The 17,613-nt window shown below is 41.7% G+C and overlaps 1 protein-coding gene across 1 annotated transcript in view; it reads right to left on the bottom strand.

The window, feature by feature from the left end:
- Nucleotides 1-16,277, bottom strand: part of LOC118386781 (zinc finger protein 420-like) — a 30,632-nt gene extending 14,355 nt beyond the window's left edge. The window contains exons 1-2 of the mRNA XM_052524724.1: nt 15,612-16,277; nt 5,043-5,918 (exon numbers count right to left, since the gene is read on the bottom strand). Of these exons, the coding sequence (XP_052380684.1) occupies nt 5,043-5,918; nt 15,612-15,978 (1,243 nt within the window). The 5' untranslated portion in view covers nt 15,979-16,277. The remainder of the gene's footprint in view (nt 1-5,042; nt 5,919-15,611) is intronic.
- Between the last annotated feature and the right edge of the window lie 1,336 nt (nt 16,278-17,613).

Raw genomic sequence — 17,613 nt, 5'->3', positions numbered from 1 at the left:
GTTGCAGCGATGAGACAAGATTGAAATTGGGGAGAAAAAACGGGGGGAAATTATAAAACATGTATTAAAAAAAGGACAACGAACAAAGGTTGCATCCCGAAGTGTCAATATACAGAAGGCAAAGTGACCGTGTCATGACAAAATTAACTCAAACGTTTTACCATTGGAACACTTGATGTAATTTAATCAAACGTTTTACCATTGGAACACTTGATATAGCCTCCATTCACATTCTCCATGGTTGTCTCTAGCATGCTAAAGCGTTCACAGCTGGCAATCCCTCATTGTGATTGGTTATTCCCCACCTTTTACAACATCGTCACTGAGCACCATCACTATCTTTCCTTCATGGATCTAATGCATGTTTACATATCTGGCATTACTCATCTCATATGTATATACTGTATTCTATACTATTCTACTGTATCTTAGTCTTTGCATTACTCATCTCATATGTATATACTGTATTCTATACTATTCTACTGTATCTTAGTCTATGTATTACTAATCTCATATGTATATACTGTAGTCTATCCTATTCTACTGTATCTTCGTCTATGATGCACTGACATCACTCGTCCAAATATTTATATATTCTTAATTCCCTTCCTTTAGATTGTGTATTGTTAGATATTATTTGTTAGATATTACTGGACTGTTGGAATTAGCAACACAAGCATTTAGCTACACCTGCAATAACATCTGCTAAACATGTGTATGTGACAAATAAAATGTGATTTGATGTATATACAGTTGAAGTCGGAAGTTTACATACACCTCAGCCAAATAAATTTAAACTCAGTTTTTCACAATTCCTGACATGTATTCCTCGTAAAAATTCCCTGTCTTAGGTTAGTTAGGATCACTACTTTATTTTAAGAATGTGAAATGTCAGAATAATAGTAGAGAGATGATTTCTTTCAGCTTTTATTTCTGTCATCACATTCCCAGTGGGTCAGAAGTTTACATACACTCAATTAGTATTTGGTAGCATTGTCTTTAAATTATTTAACTTGGGTCAAACGTTTCGGGTAGCCTTCCACAAGCTTCCCACAATAAGTTGACAGAATTTTGGCCCATTCCTCCTGACAGAGCTGGTAAAACTGAGTCAGGTTTGTAGGCCTCCTTGCTCACACACGCTTTTTCAGTTCTGCCCACAAATGTTCTATAGGATTGAGGTCAGGGCTTTGTGATGGCCACTCCAATACCTTGACTTTGTTGTCCTTAAGCCATTTTGCCACAACTTTGGAAGTATGCTCGGGGTCATTGTTCATTTGGAAGACCCGTTTGCCACTAAGCTTTAACTTCCTGACTGATGTCTTGAGGTGTTGCTTCAAAATATCCACATCATTTTGCTCCCTCATGATGCCATCTATTTTGTGAAGTGCACCAGTTCCTCCTGCAGCAAAGCACCCCCACAACATGATGCTGCCACCCCCGTGCTTCACGGTTGGGATGATGTTCTTCGGCTTTCAAGCATCCCCCTTTTTCCTCCAAACATAACGATGGTCATTATGACCAAACAGTTTTATATTTGTTTCATTAGACCAGATGACATTTCTCCAAAAGGTATGATCTATGTCCCCATGTGCAGTTGCAAACCGTAGTCTGGCTTTTTTATGGAGGTTTTGGAGCAGTGGCTTCTTCCTTGCTGAGCAGCCTTTCAGGTTATGTCGATATAGGACTTATTTTACTGTGGATATAGCATCTTCACACGGTCATTTGCTGTTGTTCTGGGATTCATTTGCACTTCTTGTACCAAAGTACATTCATCTCTAGGATACAGAACGCATCTCCTTCCTGAGCGGTATGACGGCTGCGTGGTCCCATGGTGTTTATACTTGTGTACTATTCTTTTGGTCAGATGAACGTGGTACATTCAGGCATTTGGAAATTGCTCCCAAGGATGAACCAGACTTGTGGATTTCTTTTGATTTTCCCATGATGTCAAGCAAAGACGCACTGAGTTTGAAGGTAGGCCTTAAAATATACCCACAGGTACACCTCCAATTGACTCAAATGATGTCAATTAGCATATCAGAAGCTTCTAAAGCCATGACATCATTTTCTGGAATTTTCCAAGCTGTTTTAAAGGCACAGTCAACTTAGTGGATGTGAACCTCTGACCCACTGGAATTGGGATACAGTGAATTATAAGTGAAATAATCTGTCTGTAAACAATCGTTAGAAAAATGACTTGTGTCATGCACAAAGTAGATGTCCTAACCGACTTGACAAAACTATAGTTTGTTAACAAGAAATGTGTGGTGTGGTTTAAAAACAAGTTTTAATGACTCCATCCTAAGTGTGTGTAAACTTCCAACTTCAACTGTATTCTATACTATCTAATATATAATAATAATAATAATATAATAATAATATAATAATATATATTATATTATATTATTATTACTATCTACTGTATCAGTCTTTGCTGCTCTGACATTGCTCGTCCATATATTCTTATTCCATTACTTAGATTTGTGTGTATTAGGTATTTGTTGTGAAATTGTTAGATATTACTGCATTTCGCTACACCCGCAATAACATGTATGTGACAAATAACATTTGATTTGATTTATTATGAAGGTCACTTGTGTCAAATGTACTTTTCCCCACTCATGTCTTTACATTGCTTATGCATATTTGGTGGCCTGACTGCGTCCAGACTATGTCAAAGGCCCATCCTGGAAGATCTGAACCTAATGCAGCTTGGAGTGATCAGATGACGGAAGTCCCATTTAGGTGCAACTGAGGCCATAGATGCTCCATATCCATTACTTTGAGTGTTTTATGAAATATAAATAAATGTGTTTATTTCTGTGTTGCAGGGGCAGTCAAGAAATGGAATGGCAAGACCACAGAACATGACATAAGCAGAGCTGCGGGAGACCACCTCAAGCCCCTGGTAGAGCCGGGGGTGGTGTTTACCACTCTACCACGCCTTCAGCAGGCTGGAAAAGTGGGATTGATCTGTTTGATCCATTTGTTTATTTCAGTTCTCAGTAGTTGAAACCTTTGACGTATTGTTGATTTCAAAGATTTTCATTTTCAACAAATGCACTGGGTTGGTTGAAAAGTGATACGAAACGTACATACCATGCACTATATTGACATAGTGGAACATATACTGAATTTATACTGTTTTTCATACTAAGATGGACCAGGATATGTGTTGCTTTTGCACATATTTGTTAATTGGTTTTGAAAGAGTCTGTTGATTGGTCAGTCATTGGGTCCATTTGTTTTGCAATATGTTCAAATCAAAACAAGCTTTATTTATACAGCACATTTCAGACATGGATGCAACACAATGGCTTCACAGGGGGAAAAACCTATGAAAATAAAAAAAACTATTTAGTACACAACAAACATAAGAGGATAAAAAACAGAAGATTAACAACTTAAAGACTAATGAGCATCCTAAGGAAAATGCCATTTGATTAAAATATTATAATCAGAACAGGTGTAACACATACTGACTAACGAGGTGACACCAATCAGTGCTCCCTACGTGCTAACGTTCAACCTCAAAACATAAATGCAAAAACCAAATCCTGCAACACCTCCCCCTTAAGACAACAAATATATCCTATATTTTTGTTGGACAAGTTTACTCACCACCAACAGAAAACAACTTCCATTTCACATGATAATCAACTACAATGATTCACATTCTACAATATGGCTGTCAACAATTAAAAACACAACACAAAAAGTGTTTTTTGAAAAACTCACTAGCTTCAAGAGCTCTCAGTCAGTTGGTTGCATAAATAATTAGGATTAAATGTTACATGAATTGTAAATATGAAGTATCAAAACCAAATGTACACCCATTTGTTAATATGTATTGGCTATAATTCACTCACTTAATGGTGAGGCATGGAATAATACAAATGTACATTTTGTCGGGCTGAATATTTTTGATTTGAGTCATGCTTCTTCAGTAGTGGAATAAAGACTATTAGCATTTGAATGTTGTCAAGAAATACTGGAGTGATGTAGGGTTGTTAATAAAATTGATTACAGACCAATTCTTTACACTGTGTCCATGTGTATAAGCTGCAAGTACGTTGAAATTAATTTCAAGTCACTGACAAAAATCATCTTTTCATCTTTTACTTTCAACTACAACCGAACCGAATATTGGACATCAGGCATAGTCTTATTTTCAATTACATTTTGCTAGGTGGAATAGCCCCAATGTCAAAACACTGTTTTAACATGTACAAATCAATAAACAAAATGCATAAACAGTTTGGGATATATTCAAAACCTAAACGTAAAATGTGCTATATACACAACATCTGCCACAATAATCATATTACTTGTATTTTTTAAGCAAGCTCCTTATAGACTGCACAAGCACCAAAAACACTGTTGTTTTGACAAGTCGCAATAAATCACTGATATCGATTAATTGGGAAATCAGGAAACTAACGCAACAAACAAAAAAACAAACATGAAAGACAGTCAGCTACATTTGAGTGATGCATTTAAATGTAGGGGTCACTACACAAAGGAACACAACACTTATTTGTCATCACTCATCGATATCATGTTAAAATCATTTGTGCAAGAGGAGGGAGATTATATTGCATGTCCTGTTAAAACTAACAGCTCAAAAATCACACGGAATCTGGGAATAATGAATACATCACTGGTTAGAGGACAATTTGTAGAAAACAGCTAGCTACATTTTGATTCAAGTGGGTCACCAACACTGTAAGTGCAACACAACTAATTTTTTGTTAGTCACTTTTTGTTATACCACATAAATAGTACTCTTTCAATTCAGAGCCTGGATTATTCCCCTGAGGCTAATATCCATATCATGTTGAAATCAATAGAACAGGGGGCAAACGTTTAGGGTTCTACATTGTGACATCATTAAAATACTCCTTCTACAATGTTAAAACATTCTACATTGTGACATTAATTCACTGATATCATGAAACAACTCCTTCATGCATGTACTTTCTGATATTTGATCAGATATCTTTAATCAGATTATCTTTGTTCACAGCTAAGAGGTTTCCCTCATGTGTGTGTTCTCTTGTGTACAGTCAGCTGCCCAGATCGACCAAAACTCTTCCCACATTGATCACAGCTATAAGGTTTCTCTCCTGTGTGTGTTCTCTGGTGCACTGTCAGATCGCTAGATTGACCAAAACTCTTCCCACAATGACCACAGCTATAAGGTTTCTCTCCTGTGTGCGTTCTCTGGTGTAGAGTCAGATTGCTAGATGCAGTAAAACTCTTCCCACATTGATCACAGCTATAAGGTTTCTCTCCTGTGTGTGTTCTCTGGTGCACTGTCAGATCGCTAGACTGACCAAAATTCTTCCCACAATGACCACAGCTATAAGGTTTCTCTCCTGTGTGAGTTCTCTGGTGTAGAGTCAGATTGCTAGAATCAGTAAAACTCTTCCCACAGTGACCACAGCTATAGGGTTTCTCTCCTGTGTGTATTCTCTGGTGCACTGTCAGATAGCTAGATTGACCAAAACTCTTCCCACATTGACCACAGCTGTAAGGTTTCTCTCCTGTGTGTGTTCTCTGGTGTACAATTAGATAGCTAGATGTAGTAAAACCCTTCCTACATTGATCACAGCTATAAGGTTTCTCTCCAGTGTGTGTTCTCTGGTGTGATATCAGGCTGGTTGAACGAGTAAAACTCATCCCACATTGAGTACAGCTAAAAGATTTCTCTCCTGTGTGGATCCTCTGATGAATTTTAATGCCTGATGAGGAGGGGAATCTCTTCCCACAGTCAGAGCAGCAGTAAGGATTCTTCACTGTGGATCTCTGCAGGTGTTTCTTGAGGTGTTCTGATCTGGAGAAACTCTTCTCTGCCTCTTCAGCATCATGAGGCTGTTGAGGCTCCCCAGAGGATCCATGATAGTCACATCTCTCTCCTGTGTGAACAACAAGTCAGACAGATGGTTAAAGGCCCACAACAGCGGAAATCCACTGTAAAAGGTGATGCCAACAGCGTAGCCATGATGTTGTATAACAATTGACGTCTCTAATGAATGTAAAAATTATTTGTCTTAAAATTAGCATGAAAAGTCATATTTTAGTAGTAACATCGATGATTGTAGGCTAGAAATAAATTATTCATGTTGTTGAAACTCTAAGCAGTGTGCCAGACGACTTTTGGTCTCCAATATAGGCCCCTTTCTGTGTTTAATAAAATTGTCACGAGGGCGATACACAAGCAATTTGGTTGTAGAAACTCCTTCCTGCTGATGAGGAAACCAATGGTTATGGATGTAGTATATCTGCCTGGAGCAAAAAATGGTGAGCAAAATGTTTGGTTTTCACAATGTATTTGGAATATGTATAGGGGAATACTCAGGGGAGTAACCTCCATTTCCAGGTTGCTTATGAGTACATTTCACACTAATTTGGATTATAATTGTAAGGCTCATTTGAATGTCCTGCTTAATATAATGTTTGTGTCATCCTCGCAAATCAACTGCTTTATACTTAAAAGAACATTTCAACCAGTAAAATGCTCTTTGGCTAGCTTTGCCATCAGCCTGACCATGAGGGTTTGTAAACTAAGTGTTTGCCAAATTGGCCCATAACTTCACCTAACAATAACATAGACCTACTGTAGGACCCATAATTTCACTTAACAACAAATGTCGTGTTGTTTGCCATTTGACTGGCATTCAGAAAACAATTTCCTGGATCAGCTGATGATAGTTGAACACGTGACTCACTAAACAGCTACAGTATTAAGAATTATATGTAATTATTGAAGAACCACGTTAATGACAGTATCCATTTGGGTGTTGTCAATCAACTTATGACTCAGTTAAAACCATTGGATTTAGCAAACTGAAATGATTTAGGATTTCTTGAGCCCACGAAAACTGTTTTCCCAGTGTAACAAAAGAAGCCACTAAATGTTATACTTCGAGTGCATTTCAGAATACAAAAAAAAAACTGTCCGACAGCAAGATCCCGTATTTAAGTTGAAGCTTATCATATGACAAGCGTAACGTTATGACTATAACTAATGTTCCCTGAAGGAGGGAAACTAGGTACAACATACAATTAAATCCGCGCCTCACGGGAAGCTCCACCTTCCACAGGTGGATGAGCGTGTGGTATGGACTTATTCCTTAAATTTAATACCGCTTTTCCCTGACCCAGGAAGGGGTGGGGCCAAACAGATGTTGTACCTCGTTTCCCTCCTTCAGGGAACAGCAATTATAGTCATAAAGTTACACTCCCTTTCAGTCGGTGAACATTGGTATAACATACTATGGGGAAATAGAATCAAACGGACACTAAATGAAACGGCCCCTGGCAGACCACGCAGACCATGCAAGATGGGGCTGACAGAGATGGTCGCCTCGCTTCAGGTCCTTAAACTATGCAGTTATTTGTTGTTTTATGTATTATTATCGCAGGAGAGGCAGACGGAGCGGCCCACTGGTCAGACTCAGAAGGTGAGCACACCATCCACCGCTTCAGAGCATATTATTCGCCAATGTCCAATCTCTAGACAACAAGGTGGACGAAAGTAGGGCATGAGTTGACTTCCAGAGAGACATCAGAGATTGTAACATTCTCTGTTTCACGGAAACATGGCTCACTCGGTATACGTTATCAGAGTTGGTACAGCCACCCGGATTCTTCATGCATTGCGCCAACAGAAACAAAAATTTCTTCGGCAAGAAGGGAGGGGATGTATGCCTTTTGATTAACGACTCATGGTGTAATCATAACAACATACAGGAACTCAAGTCCTTTTGTTCACCGGACCTTGAATTCCTTACAATCAAATGCCGACCGCATTATCTTCCAAGAGAATTCTCTTCGATTACAGTCACAGCCGTGTATATCCCTCCCAAGCAGATACGTTGTCAGCCCTGAAAGAACTTCACTGGACTCTATGGAAACTGGAAACCATACATCCCGAGGCTGCATTTATTGTAGCTGGGGTTTTTAATAAAGTTAACCTGAGAACAAGCGTTCCTAAATCCTATCATCATATCAACTGCGCGACTCGAGCTGCTAGCATTCTGGATCACTGCTACTCTAACTTCCGCGATGCATAGAAAGTCCTCCCCTGACCTGCCTTCGGAAAACCTGACCATGACTCCATCTTGTTGCTCCCAGCTTATAAACAGAAACTCAAACAGGAAACGCCCAGTCAGGTCTATTCAACCCTGATCTGACCAATCGGATTCCATGCTTCAAGATTGCTTCTTCTATCACGTGGACTGGGATATGTTCCGGATAGCATCGGACAACAACATTGATGTATACGCTGACTCGGTGAGCGAATTTATTAGCAAGTGCATCAGAGCTGTCGTACCCACTGTGACTATTAAAACGTTTCTTGATCAGAAACCGTAGATTGATGGCAGCATTCACGCAAAACTGAGAGCGCAAACCACCGCTTTTAACCATGGCAAGGCGACCGGAAATATGACCGAATACAAACACTGCAGCTATTCCCTCAACAAGGCAATCAAACAAGCAAAGCTTCAAACAAGCAAAGCGTCAAACAAGCAAAGTATAGGGACAAAGTAGAGTCTCAATTCAACGGCTCGAACACGAGACATATGTGGCAGGGTCTAGAGTCAATCACTGATTACTAAAAGAAAACCAGCCCCGTCACAGACATTGACGTCTTGCTACCACACAAATTAAACAACTTCTTTGCTTGCTTTGAGGACAAAACAGTGCTACCGACACGGCACGCTACCATAGACTCTAGGCTCTCCTTCTCCGTAGCTGACTTAAAACATTTAAACGTGTCAACCCTCGCAAGGCTGCCGGCCCAGACGGCATCCCTCGCCGCGTCCTCAGAGAATTCACAGACCAGCTGGCTGGTGTGTTTACAGACATATTCAATCAATCCCTATCCCAGTCTGCTGTCCCCACATGCTTCAAGATGGCAACCATTATTCCTGTTCCCAAGAAAGCTAAGAACTAAATGACTCTTGCCCCATTGCACTCACTTTCATCATCATGAAGTGCTTTGAGAGACTAGTCAAGGAGCATATCACCTCCACCCTACCCGATACCCTAGACCCACTCCAATTTGCTTACCGCCCCAATAGGTCCACTGACGATGCAATCGCCATCGCACTGCACACTGCCCTCTCATCTAGACAAGAGAAATACCTATGTAAGAATGCTGGTCATTGACTACAGCTCAGGATCTAACACCATAGTACCCTCCAAACTCGTCATTAAGCTCAAGACCCCGGGTCTTGACCCCGCCTTGTGCAACTGGGTCCTGGACTTTCTGACCGGCCATCCCCAGGTGGCGAAGGTAGGAAACATTATCTCCACCCCGCTGATCCTCAACACTGGGTCCCCATAAGGGTGCATTCTCAGCCCTCTCCTGTACTCCCTGTTCACCCATGACTGCGTGGCCATGCACGCCTCCAACTCAATCATCAACTTTGCAGACAACGCTACAGTGGTCGGCTTGATTACCAACAACGACGTGACAGCCTACAGGGAAGAGGCGAGGGCCCTCGGAGTCTGGACTTCAGGAAACTGCAGAGTGAGCACCCCCCCATCCACATCGACGGGACAGTAGTGGAGAAGGTGGAAAGTTTTAAGTTCCTCGGCGTACACGTCACAGACAAGCTGAAATGGTCCACCCACACAGACACTGTGGTGAAGAAGGCGCAACAGTGCCTCTTCAACCTCAGGAGGCTAAAGAAATTTGGCTCCTCACCTAAAACAATCACAAACGTTTACAGATGCACAATTTGAGAGAATCCTGTCAGGCTGTATCACCACCTGGTATGGCAATTGCACCTCCCTCAACCGCAAGGCTCTCCAGAGGGTGGTCCGATCTGCACAACGCATCAACGGGGCAAACTACCTGCCCTCCAGGACACCTACACCACCCAATGTCACAGGAAGGCCAAAAAGATAATCAAGGACAACAACCACCCAAGCCACTGCCTGTTCACACTGCTATCATCCAGAAGGCTAGGTCAGTACAGTTGCATCAAAGCTGGAACCGAGAGACTGAAAAACAGCTTCTATCTCAAGGCCATCAGACTGTTCAACAGCCATCACTAACATAAAGAGTACACCCCTAAGTGAAATAGGGCTCAATTAGCCATTTTCCCTCCCCAGTGTCAAGTGATTCGTTATTGTTATAAGGTCTCAGGTGTGAATGGGGAGCAGATGTGTTAAATTTGGTGTCATCGCTCTCACACTCCCTCATACTGACTGGTCACTGGAAGTTCAACATGGCACCTCATGTCAAAGAACTCTGAGGATCTTAAAAAAAGAATTGTTGCTCTACATAAAGATGGCCTGGGCTATAAGAAGATTGCCAAGACCCTGAAAATGAGCTGCAGCACGGTGGCCAAGACCATACAGCGGTTTAACTGGACAGATTCCACTCAGAACAGGCCTCGCCATGGTCGACCAAAGAAGTCGTGCTCAGCATCATATCCATAGGTTGTCTTTGGGAAATAGACGTATGAGTGCTGCCAGCATTGCTGCAGAGGTTGAAGGGGTGGGGGGTCAGCCTGTCAGTGCTCAAACCATACGCCGTACACTGCATCAAATTGGTCTGCATGGCTATGGTCCCAGAAGGAAGCCTCTTCTAAAGATGATGCACAAGAAAGCCCGCAAACAGTTTGCTGAAGACAAGCAGACTAACGACATGGATTACTGAAACCATGTCCTGTGGTCTGATGAGACCAAGATAAACTTATTTGGTTCAGATGGTGTCAAGCGTGTGTGGCGGCAACCAGGTAAGGAGTACAAAGACAAGTGTGTCTTGCCTACAGTCAAGCATGGTGGTGGGAGTGTCATGGTCTGGGGCTGCATGAGTGCTGCTGGCCCTGGGGAGCTACAGTTCATTGAGGGAACCATGAATGCCAACATGTACTGTGACATACTGAAGCAGAGCATGATCCCCTCCCTTCAGAGACTGAGCCGCAGGGCAGTATTCCAACATGATAACGACCCCAAACACACCTCCAAGACGACCACTGCCTTGCTAAAGAAGCTGAGGGTAAAGGTGATGGACTGGCCAAGCATGTCTCCAGATCTAAACCCTATTGAGCATATGTGGGGCATCCTCAAACGGAAGGTGGAGTGCAAGGTCTCTAACATCCACCAGCTCCGTGATGTCGTCATGGAGGAGTGGAAGAGGACTCCAGTGGCAACCTGTGAAGCTCTGGTGAACTCCATGCCCAAGAGGGTTAAGGCAGTGCTGGGAAATTATGGTGGCCACACAAAATATTGACACTTTGGGCCCAATTTTGACATTTTCACATGGGGGTGTACTGACTTTTGTTGCCAGCGGTTTAGACATTAATGGCTGTGGGTTGAGTTATTTTGAGGGGACAGCTAATGTACACTGTTATACAAGCTGTACACTCACTACTTTACATTCTAGCAAAGTGTCATTTCTTCAGTGTTGTCACATGAAGAGATATACTCAAATATTTACAAAAATGTGAGGGGTGTACTCACTTTTATGATATACTGTATCCTACATAACTCACCTCATATGTATATACTGTATTCTATACCATTTCTGCATCTTGCCTATGATGCACGGCCATTGCTCATCCATGTATTTATATGTACATATTCCTTACATTTGTGTGTATAAGGTAGTTGATGTGAATTTATTCGATTACTTGTTAGATATTACTGCATTGTCGGAACTAGAAGCACAAGCATTTCTCTACACTTGCATTAACATCTGCTAACCATGTGTATGTGACCAATAACATTTGATTTGACCCCGCAAGATTTGTCAGTTTTGTCAATTTATTCATTATCTTTTGTTTGAAACCCTCCTGTCAATGTTGAGTAAGGATACACACCTGATTACCCATTTAGAAGTAGGATTAGTCTACCGGACAATAGTTCCTCAAATTATTTTAGTAAAATATTTCCAGCTCTCACCCTTTTGATAACCACTCAGCATTGAAAGGGGAAAATGTATTGCTCTGATCCAGTGGAAATGTCATAAAATACCTGATTACTTCTTATTCTTTGTACAAATAGCCGACAGCTGTGTCTGTCTCGAACTCACTGGTGCGGGAAACTGAGGGCACAGAATATTTTATACAGTTGTATCAACTACCCAGTTGATAGTTGATACAATGTTTCCAGTTTGTTGTAGACAGGTCATTCGCAGCCAATGTGATTTAGAGGATATTTTCTACCTGCTGGCTGCAATGTTTATTTGTTGGCTTTATTTAGGCTATTTTTTACATAGTTGGCAAAGGCAATAAAAGTTACTTTTAGGTTTGTATAATTTATGTAGATTTAGAATGTAGCTTAGTCACAGACAATGATTTTGAGATACTATTTTAAATTAAATTAAACTGTTCCAAGAAAATGTGCATATGAAAATCATAACTGGCACACAGATTGGTAGAAATTGTCAGATAAATTGGCACTCCAACTGGAAAAGGTTGCAGACTGCCGCTGTAGTCTATTACTGAAAACTTCAGGAGCAAAACGGCAGAATTGACAAAGTCAGGCAGCGGGAGGAGGGGGGGTGGGGTTTCCTTCTAGTTAGTTTATATTGATGACTGGAACCCTCTAGTTATGACTTCGAGTCATTTGTGTGTCTTAATTATTTCATCAAACAGCATGCTTAAAGTATCAAATAAAATGTATTTATAAAGCCCTTCTTACATCAGCTGATATCTCAAAGTGCTGTACAGAAACCCAGCCTAAAACCCCAACAGCAAGCAATGCAGGAGTAGAAGCATGGTGGCTAGGAAAAACTCCCTAGAAAGGCCAGACCTAGGAAGAAACCAGGTTGTGAGGGGTGGCCAGTCCTCTTCTGGCTGTGCCGGGTGGAGATGATAATAGAACATGGTGTTCAAATGTTCATAGGTGACCAGCAGGGTCAAATAATAATAATCACAGTGGATGTCGAGGTAGCAACAGGTCAGCACCTCAGGACTAAATGCCAGTTGGCTTTTCATAGCAAGTTCAGACAAGATCAGTACATATAGTTGATTTTATAAAAACACATGGGGCGATTGGTAGAAAGAACAGATGACTCTTGGTTTTTTTAGTGGGGACAGCACTAGAACATGATTTTGGGGCACCAGAGTGGCACAGCAGACACTGCATCTCAGTGCTTGAGGCGTCACTACAAACACTCTGGTTCAAATCCAGGCTGTATCACAACTGGCCGTGATCGAGAGTTCCATAGGGCGGCGAAACAATTGGCCCAGCGTCATCCGGGGTAGGCAGTCAATTTAAATAAGAATTTGTTCTTAACTGACTTGCCTAGTTAAATAAAGGTTACATTTAAATAAATAAAAAAGTGTTTTATGACAAACCATTTTTTACAAATCTGTCAAGGCACCAACTTTAAGAAGGGTTTAAAACAAAGGTTTCAAACCAATTCATGAATGTAACTGAATCTAGGTATGTCTTGCCTTTAATGTAAGGGCATGAAATATATATATAATATATTTTTTATATATACACTGCTCAAATAAAATAAAGCGAACACTAAAATAACACATCCTAGATCTGAATGAATGAAATATTCTTATTAAATACTTTTTTATTTACATAGTTGAATGTGCTGACAACAAAATCACACAAAAATGATCAATGGAAATCAAATTTATCAACCCATGGAGGTCTGGATTTGGAGTCACACTCAAAATTAAAGTGGAAAACCACACTACAGGCTGATCTAACTTTGATGTAATGTCCTTAAAACAAGTCAAAATGAGGCTCAGTAGTGTGTGGCCTCCACGTGCCTGTATGACCTCCCTACAACGCCTGGGCATGCTCCTGATGAGGTAGCGGATGGTCTCCTGAGGGATCTCCTCCCAGACCTGGACTAAAGCATCCGCCAACTCTTGGACAGTCTGTGGTGCAAAGTGGCGTTGGTGGATGGAGCGAGACATGATGTCCCAGATGTGCTCAATTGGATTCAGGTCTGGGGAACGGGCGGGCCAGTCCATAGCATCAATGCCTTCCTCTTGCAGGAACTGCTGACACACTCCAGCCACATGAGGTCTAGCATTGTCTTGCATTAGGACCAGGGCCAACCGCACCAGCATCTGGTCTCACAAGAGGTCTGAGGATCTCATCTCGGTACCTAATGGCAGTCAGGCTACCTCTGGCGAGCACACGGAGGGCTGTGCGGCCCCCCAAAGAAATGCCACCCCACACCATGACTGACCCACCGCCAAACCGGTCATGCTGGAGGATGTTGCAGGCAGCAGAACGTTCTCCACGGCGTCTCCAGACTGTCACATGTGCTCAGTGTGAACCTGCTTTCATCTGTGAAGAGCACAGGGCGCCAGTGGCGAATTTGCCAATATTGGTGTTATCGGGCAAATGCCAAACGTCCTGCACGGTGTTGGGCTGTAAGCACAACCCCCCTGTGGATGTCGGGCCCTCATACCACCCTCACGGAGTCTGTTTCTGACTGTTTGAGCAGACACATGCACATTTGTGGCCTGCTGGATGTCATTTTGCAGGGCTCTGGAAGTGCTCCTCCTGCTCCTCCTTGCACAAAAGCGGAGGTAGCGGTCCTGCTGCTGGGTTTTTGCCCTCCAAGGCCTCCTCCACGTCTCCTGACGTACTGGCCTGTCGCCTGGTAGTGCCTCCATGGTATGGACACTACGCTGACAGACACAGCAAACCTTCTTGCCACAGCTCACATTGATGTGCCATCCTGGATGAGCTGCACTACCTGAGCCACATGTGTGGGTTGTAGACTCCGTCTCATGCTACCACTAGAGTGAAAGCACCGCCAGCATTCAAAAGTGACCAAAACATCAGCCAGGAAGCATAGGAACTGAGAAGTGGTCTGTTGTTATCACCTTATTGGGGAGTGTCTTGCTAATTGCCTATCATTTCCACCTGTTGTCTATTCCATTTGCACAACAGCATGTGAAATTTATTGTCAGTGTAACTTCCTAAGTGGACAGTTTGATTTCACAGAAGTGTGATTGACTTGGAGTTACATTGTGTTGTTTAAGTGTTCCCTTTATTTTTTTGAGCAGTGTATATATATATATATATATCCTAGAAACCTGGTTAAACTATCATTATGACACCATGGATGAATTCTAGAATATACTATATATCCTAGAAACCTGGTTAAACTATCGTTATGACATCATGGATGAATTCTACAATATACTATATGGGCTAGAAACCTGGTTAAACTATCGTTATGACATCATGGATGAATTCTACAATATACTATATGGGCTAGAAACCTGGTTAAACTATCATTGTGACATCATGGCTGAATTCTAGAATATACTATATGGCCTAGAAACCTGGTTAAATTATCATTATGACATCATGGGTGGCCAGTCCTTGTATTCACAGTGTAGTGAATTCAGGGGGTAGCCCTGAGCTGAACTCAAACCTGGGTCCAGCGACTGTCAAGCCAAAACCTTATAACTGTTACGTTACATTTCTCCAGCCCCCATCCTTCAGCTGTTTACCAAACCAAGACTCTGGGCAGCCATTTTGTTGCTGTTTAAAAACTAGGTTTCCCCTTTAAAAACCCACACATCAATCAACCAACCACACATCAGTTAAACAACTGCAGAGTTTGTGCCTCTGTATTTAATTAAGACAGTACTTACTAGTGTTAATCAGGGCCTGGTTTCTCAAAACCATCTTATGGCTAAGTTCATCATTAGAACCATTGGATGCCTTAAGATGAACAGGGACCAGAAATCTAGTTTCCTCCTTTTTGCATGTGACAGTCATCTCCCCATCCTCCTCTTTCTCTTCCTCCTCCTCTTTCACTCTGAACGCGTCCTCCTCTTCTTTCACTGAAACATCTTTCTCTTCTTCTTTCACTGTAATAGCCTCACCCTCTACTTGTTTTACTGCGACATCCTCTTCTTCCTCCTCTTCTTTCACAATAACGTTCAACCAAAGACCTTTCTCCGTCCAGCAGACCTCCTCTTCTGTAGTAGCAGGAGGAGAGAACCTTAGTGAGCTCATGGTAAGGAATGTTAGCTAGCTAGGCTAATACTACCTTAACCAGCACGCTAGTTGACTAACAGCAGCAACACCGTAAATATGAAATGAAATCGGATAACTAACTAGACGACAGAATTGGATTTAAAACACAGTGGCTAATATACACGAAAGTGTCTAAAGAGCTTTATTGGTTCGGCTATTTTGTCTAGCAAGCTACCGAGGTGGCTGACTAAGTGTTGCTGCTGTTGAAAGAAACGTTCCGTCCACTAGAATACACGTCACACTAGCATCATTGCCTTAAAGTCGCACATGGTCATCTGCTTGCTGACTGGAGTGGGTAACGCAGTTGAGTAAACATGTTTATTTTATCTTCAGACAAGTTAAAGTGTAGGAAGCATGAGTTTTTTTCTCACCAGAGTAACAATACAGTGTGGTTAAAGACTTAGTAACTGAGTTGTAATAAGTTGTTACCTATAAGCACAAATAGTTATGTTTTTGCATGATTTCATATTTATTCACTTATTTCCAGATATCTGCTAAACTACTAATGCACTATTTCTCAACGTAATATGGAGGATCTACTCTGTGCTACGGAGTTTGTATGCTAGCTCAAACTTGCAAAAGTTAGCCACACCTCATGCTTTCATATACTGCATGGTTGTGATATCTAGTGGGAACGCATTAGAACGGTAGGCCCCGGTGCCTTCTTGCCAGTAGGGATGTTACTTTTGATACCGGAGCAACGAGGCATGCGTCGAAATCGCTTAGCAGTATATTTCAAAGCTGTGTGCTGATGCCTGTATCACTTTATCAGCAGCACGTGATCAATGACGTCTGAAGCTTCATTTCATCGAACAACCACCAGATTGGTTTGGTATTGGACTTGTTCGACACTGCAGGCGACTGCCAACTGACTGATCTACAAATCATCTTACATCATAAATAACTATTCATTATTATTTATAAATCAGTCAGCCAGTGACCATTTACCCACAATGCAGCATGGATTTGATGCTCTCGAACATGGCCAGTGGTTTAGTAGATGACATAAAGGCGATGCTGCGCACGTGCTACGGTGTGGGACGTCATCTATAATAATGACATAAAGGCTATGCTGCGCACGTGCTACGGTGTGGAATGTCATCTATAATAATGACATGAAAGCTATGCTGCTACGTGCTACGGTGTGGGTTGTCATCTATAATAATGACATGAAAGCTATGCTGCTACGTGCTACGGTGTGGGTTGTCATCTATAATAATGATATAAAGGCTATGCTGTTACGGTGTGGGATGTCATCTATAATAATGACATAAAGGCTATGGTGCTACGGTGTGGGACTGTCATCCATAATAATGACATAAAGGCTATGCTGCTACGGTGTGGGATGTCATCTATGTGGTTGTTATAAATTCTATGTTTCTCAAAGCCTTGAGTAATGAACCTATTTTTGACACAATTGCCTGGAAAGCGTCAATGCTTTAGGAATCTTTGTTCCCCCATCACTACTTTTCAGCAAATTCTCTGTGAAGTAGACTATGGGAGTTTTGTAACTTTTACAACCGTGGCTTACTGCTAGAGCACTAGCTGACTGACATCTGGAATCTATTTTGGATTTGGGGGACTTTCCCTGCCATCAATCTGTGTCTGCTCTTT

Source organism: Oncorhynchus keta, chromosome 8 (assembly GCF_023373465.1).
Source record: "Oncorhynchus keta strain PuntledgeMale-10-30-2019 chromosome 8, Oket_V2, whole genome shotgun sequence".
Lineage (NCBI taxonomy): Eukaryota > Metazoa > Chordata > Actinopteri > Salmoniformes > Salmonidae > Oncorhynchus > Oncorhynchus keta.
This window is presented reverse-complemented; position numbering and strand designations above follow the sequence as displayed.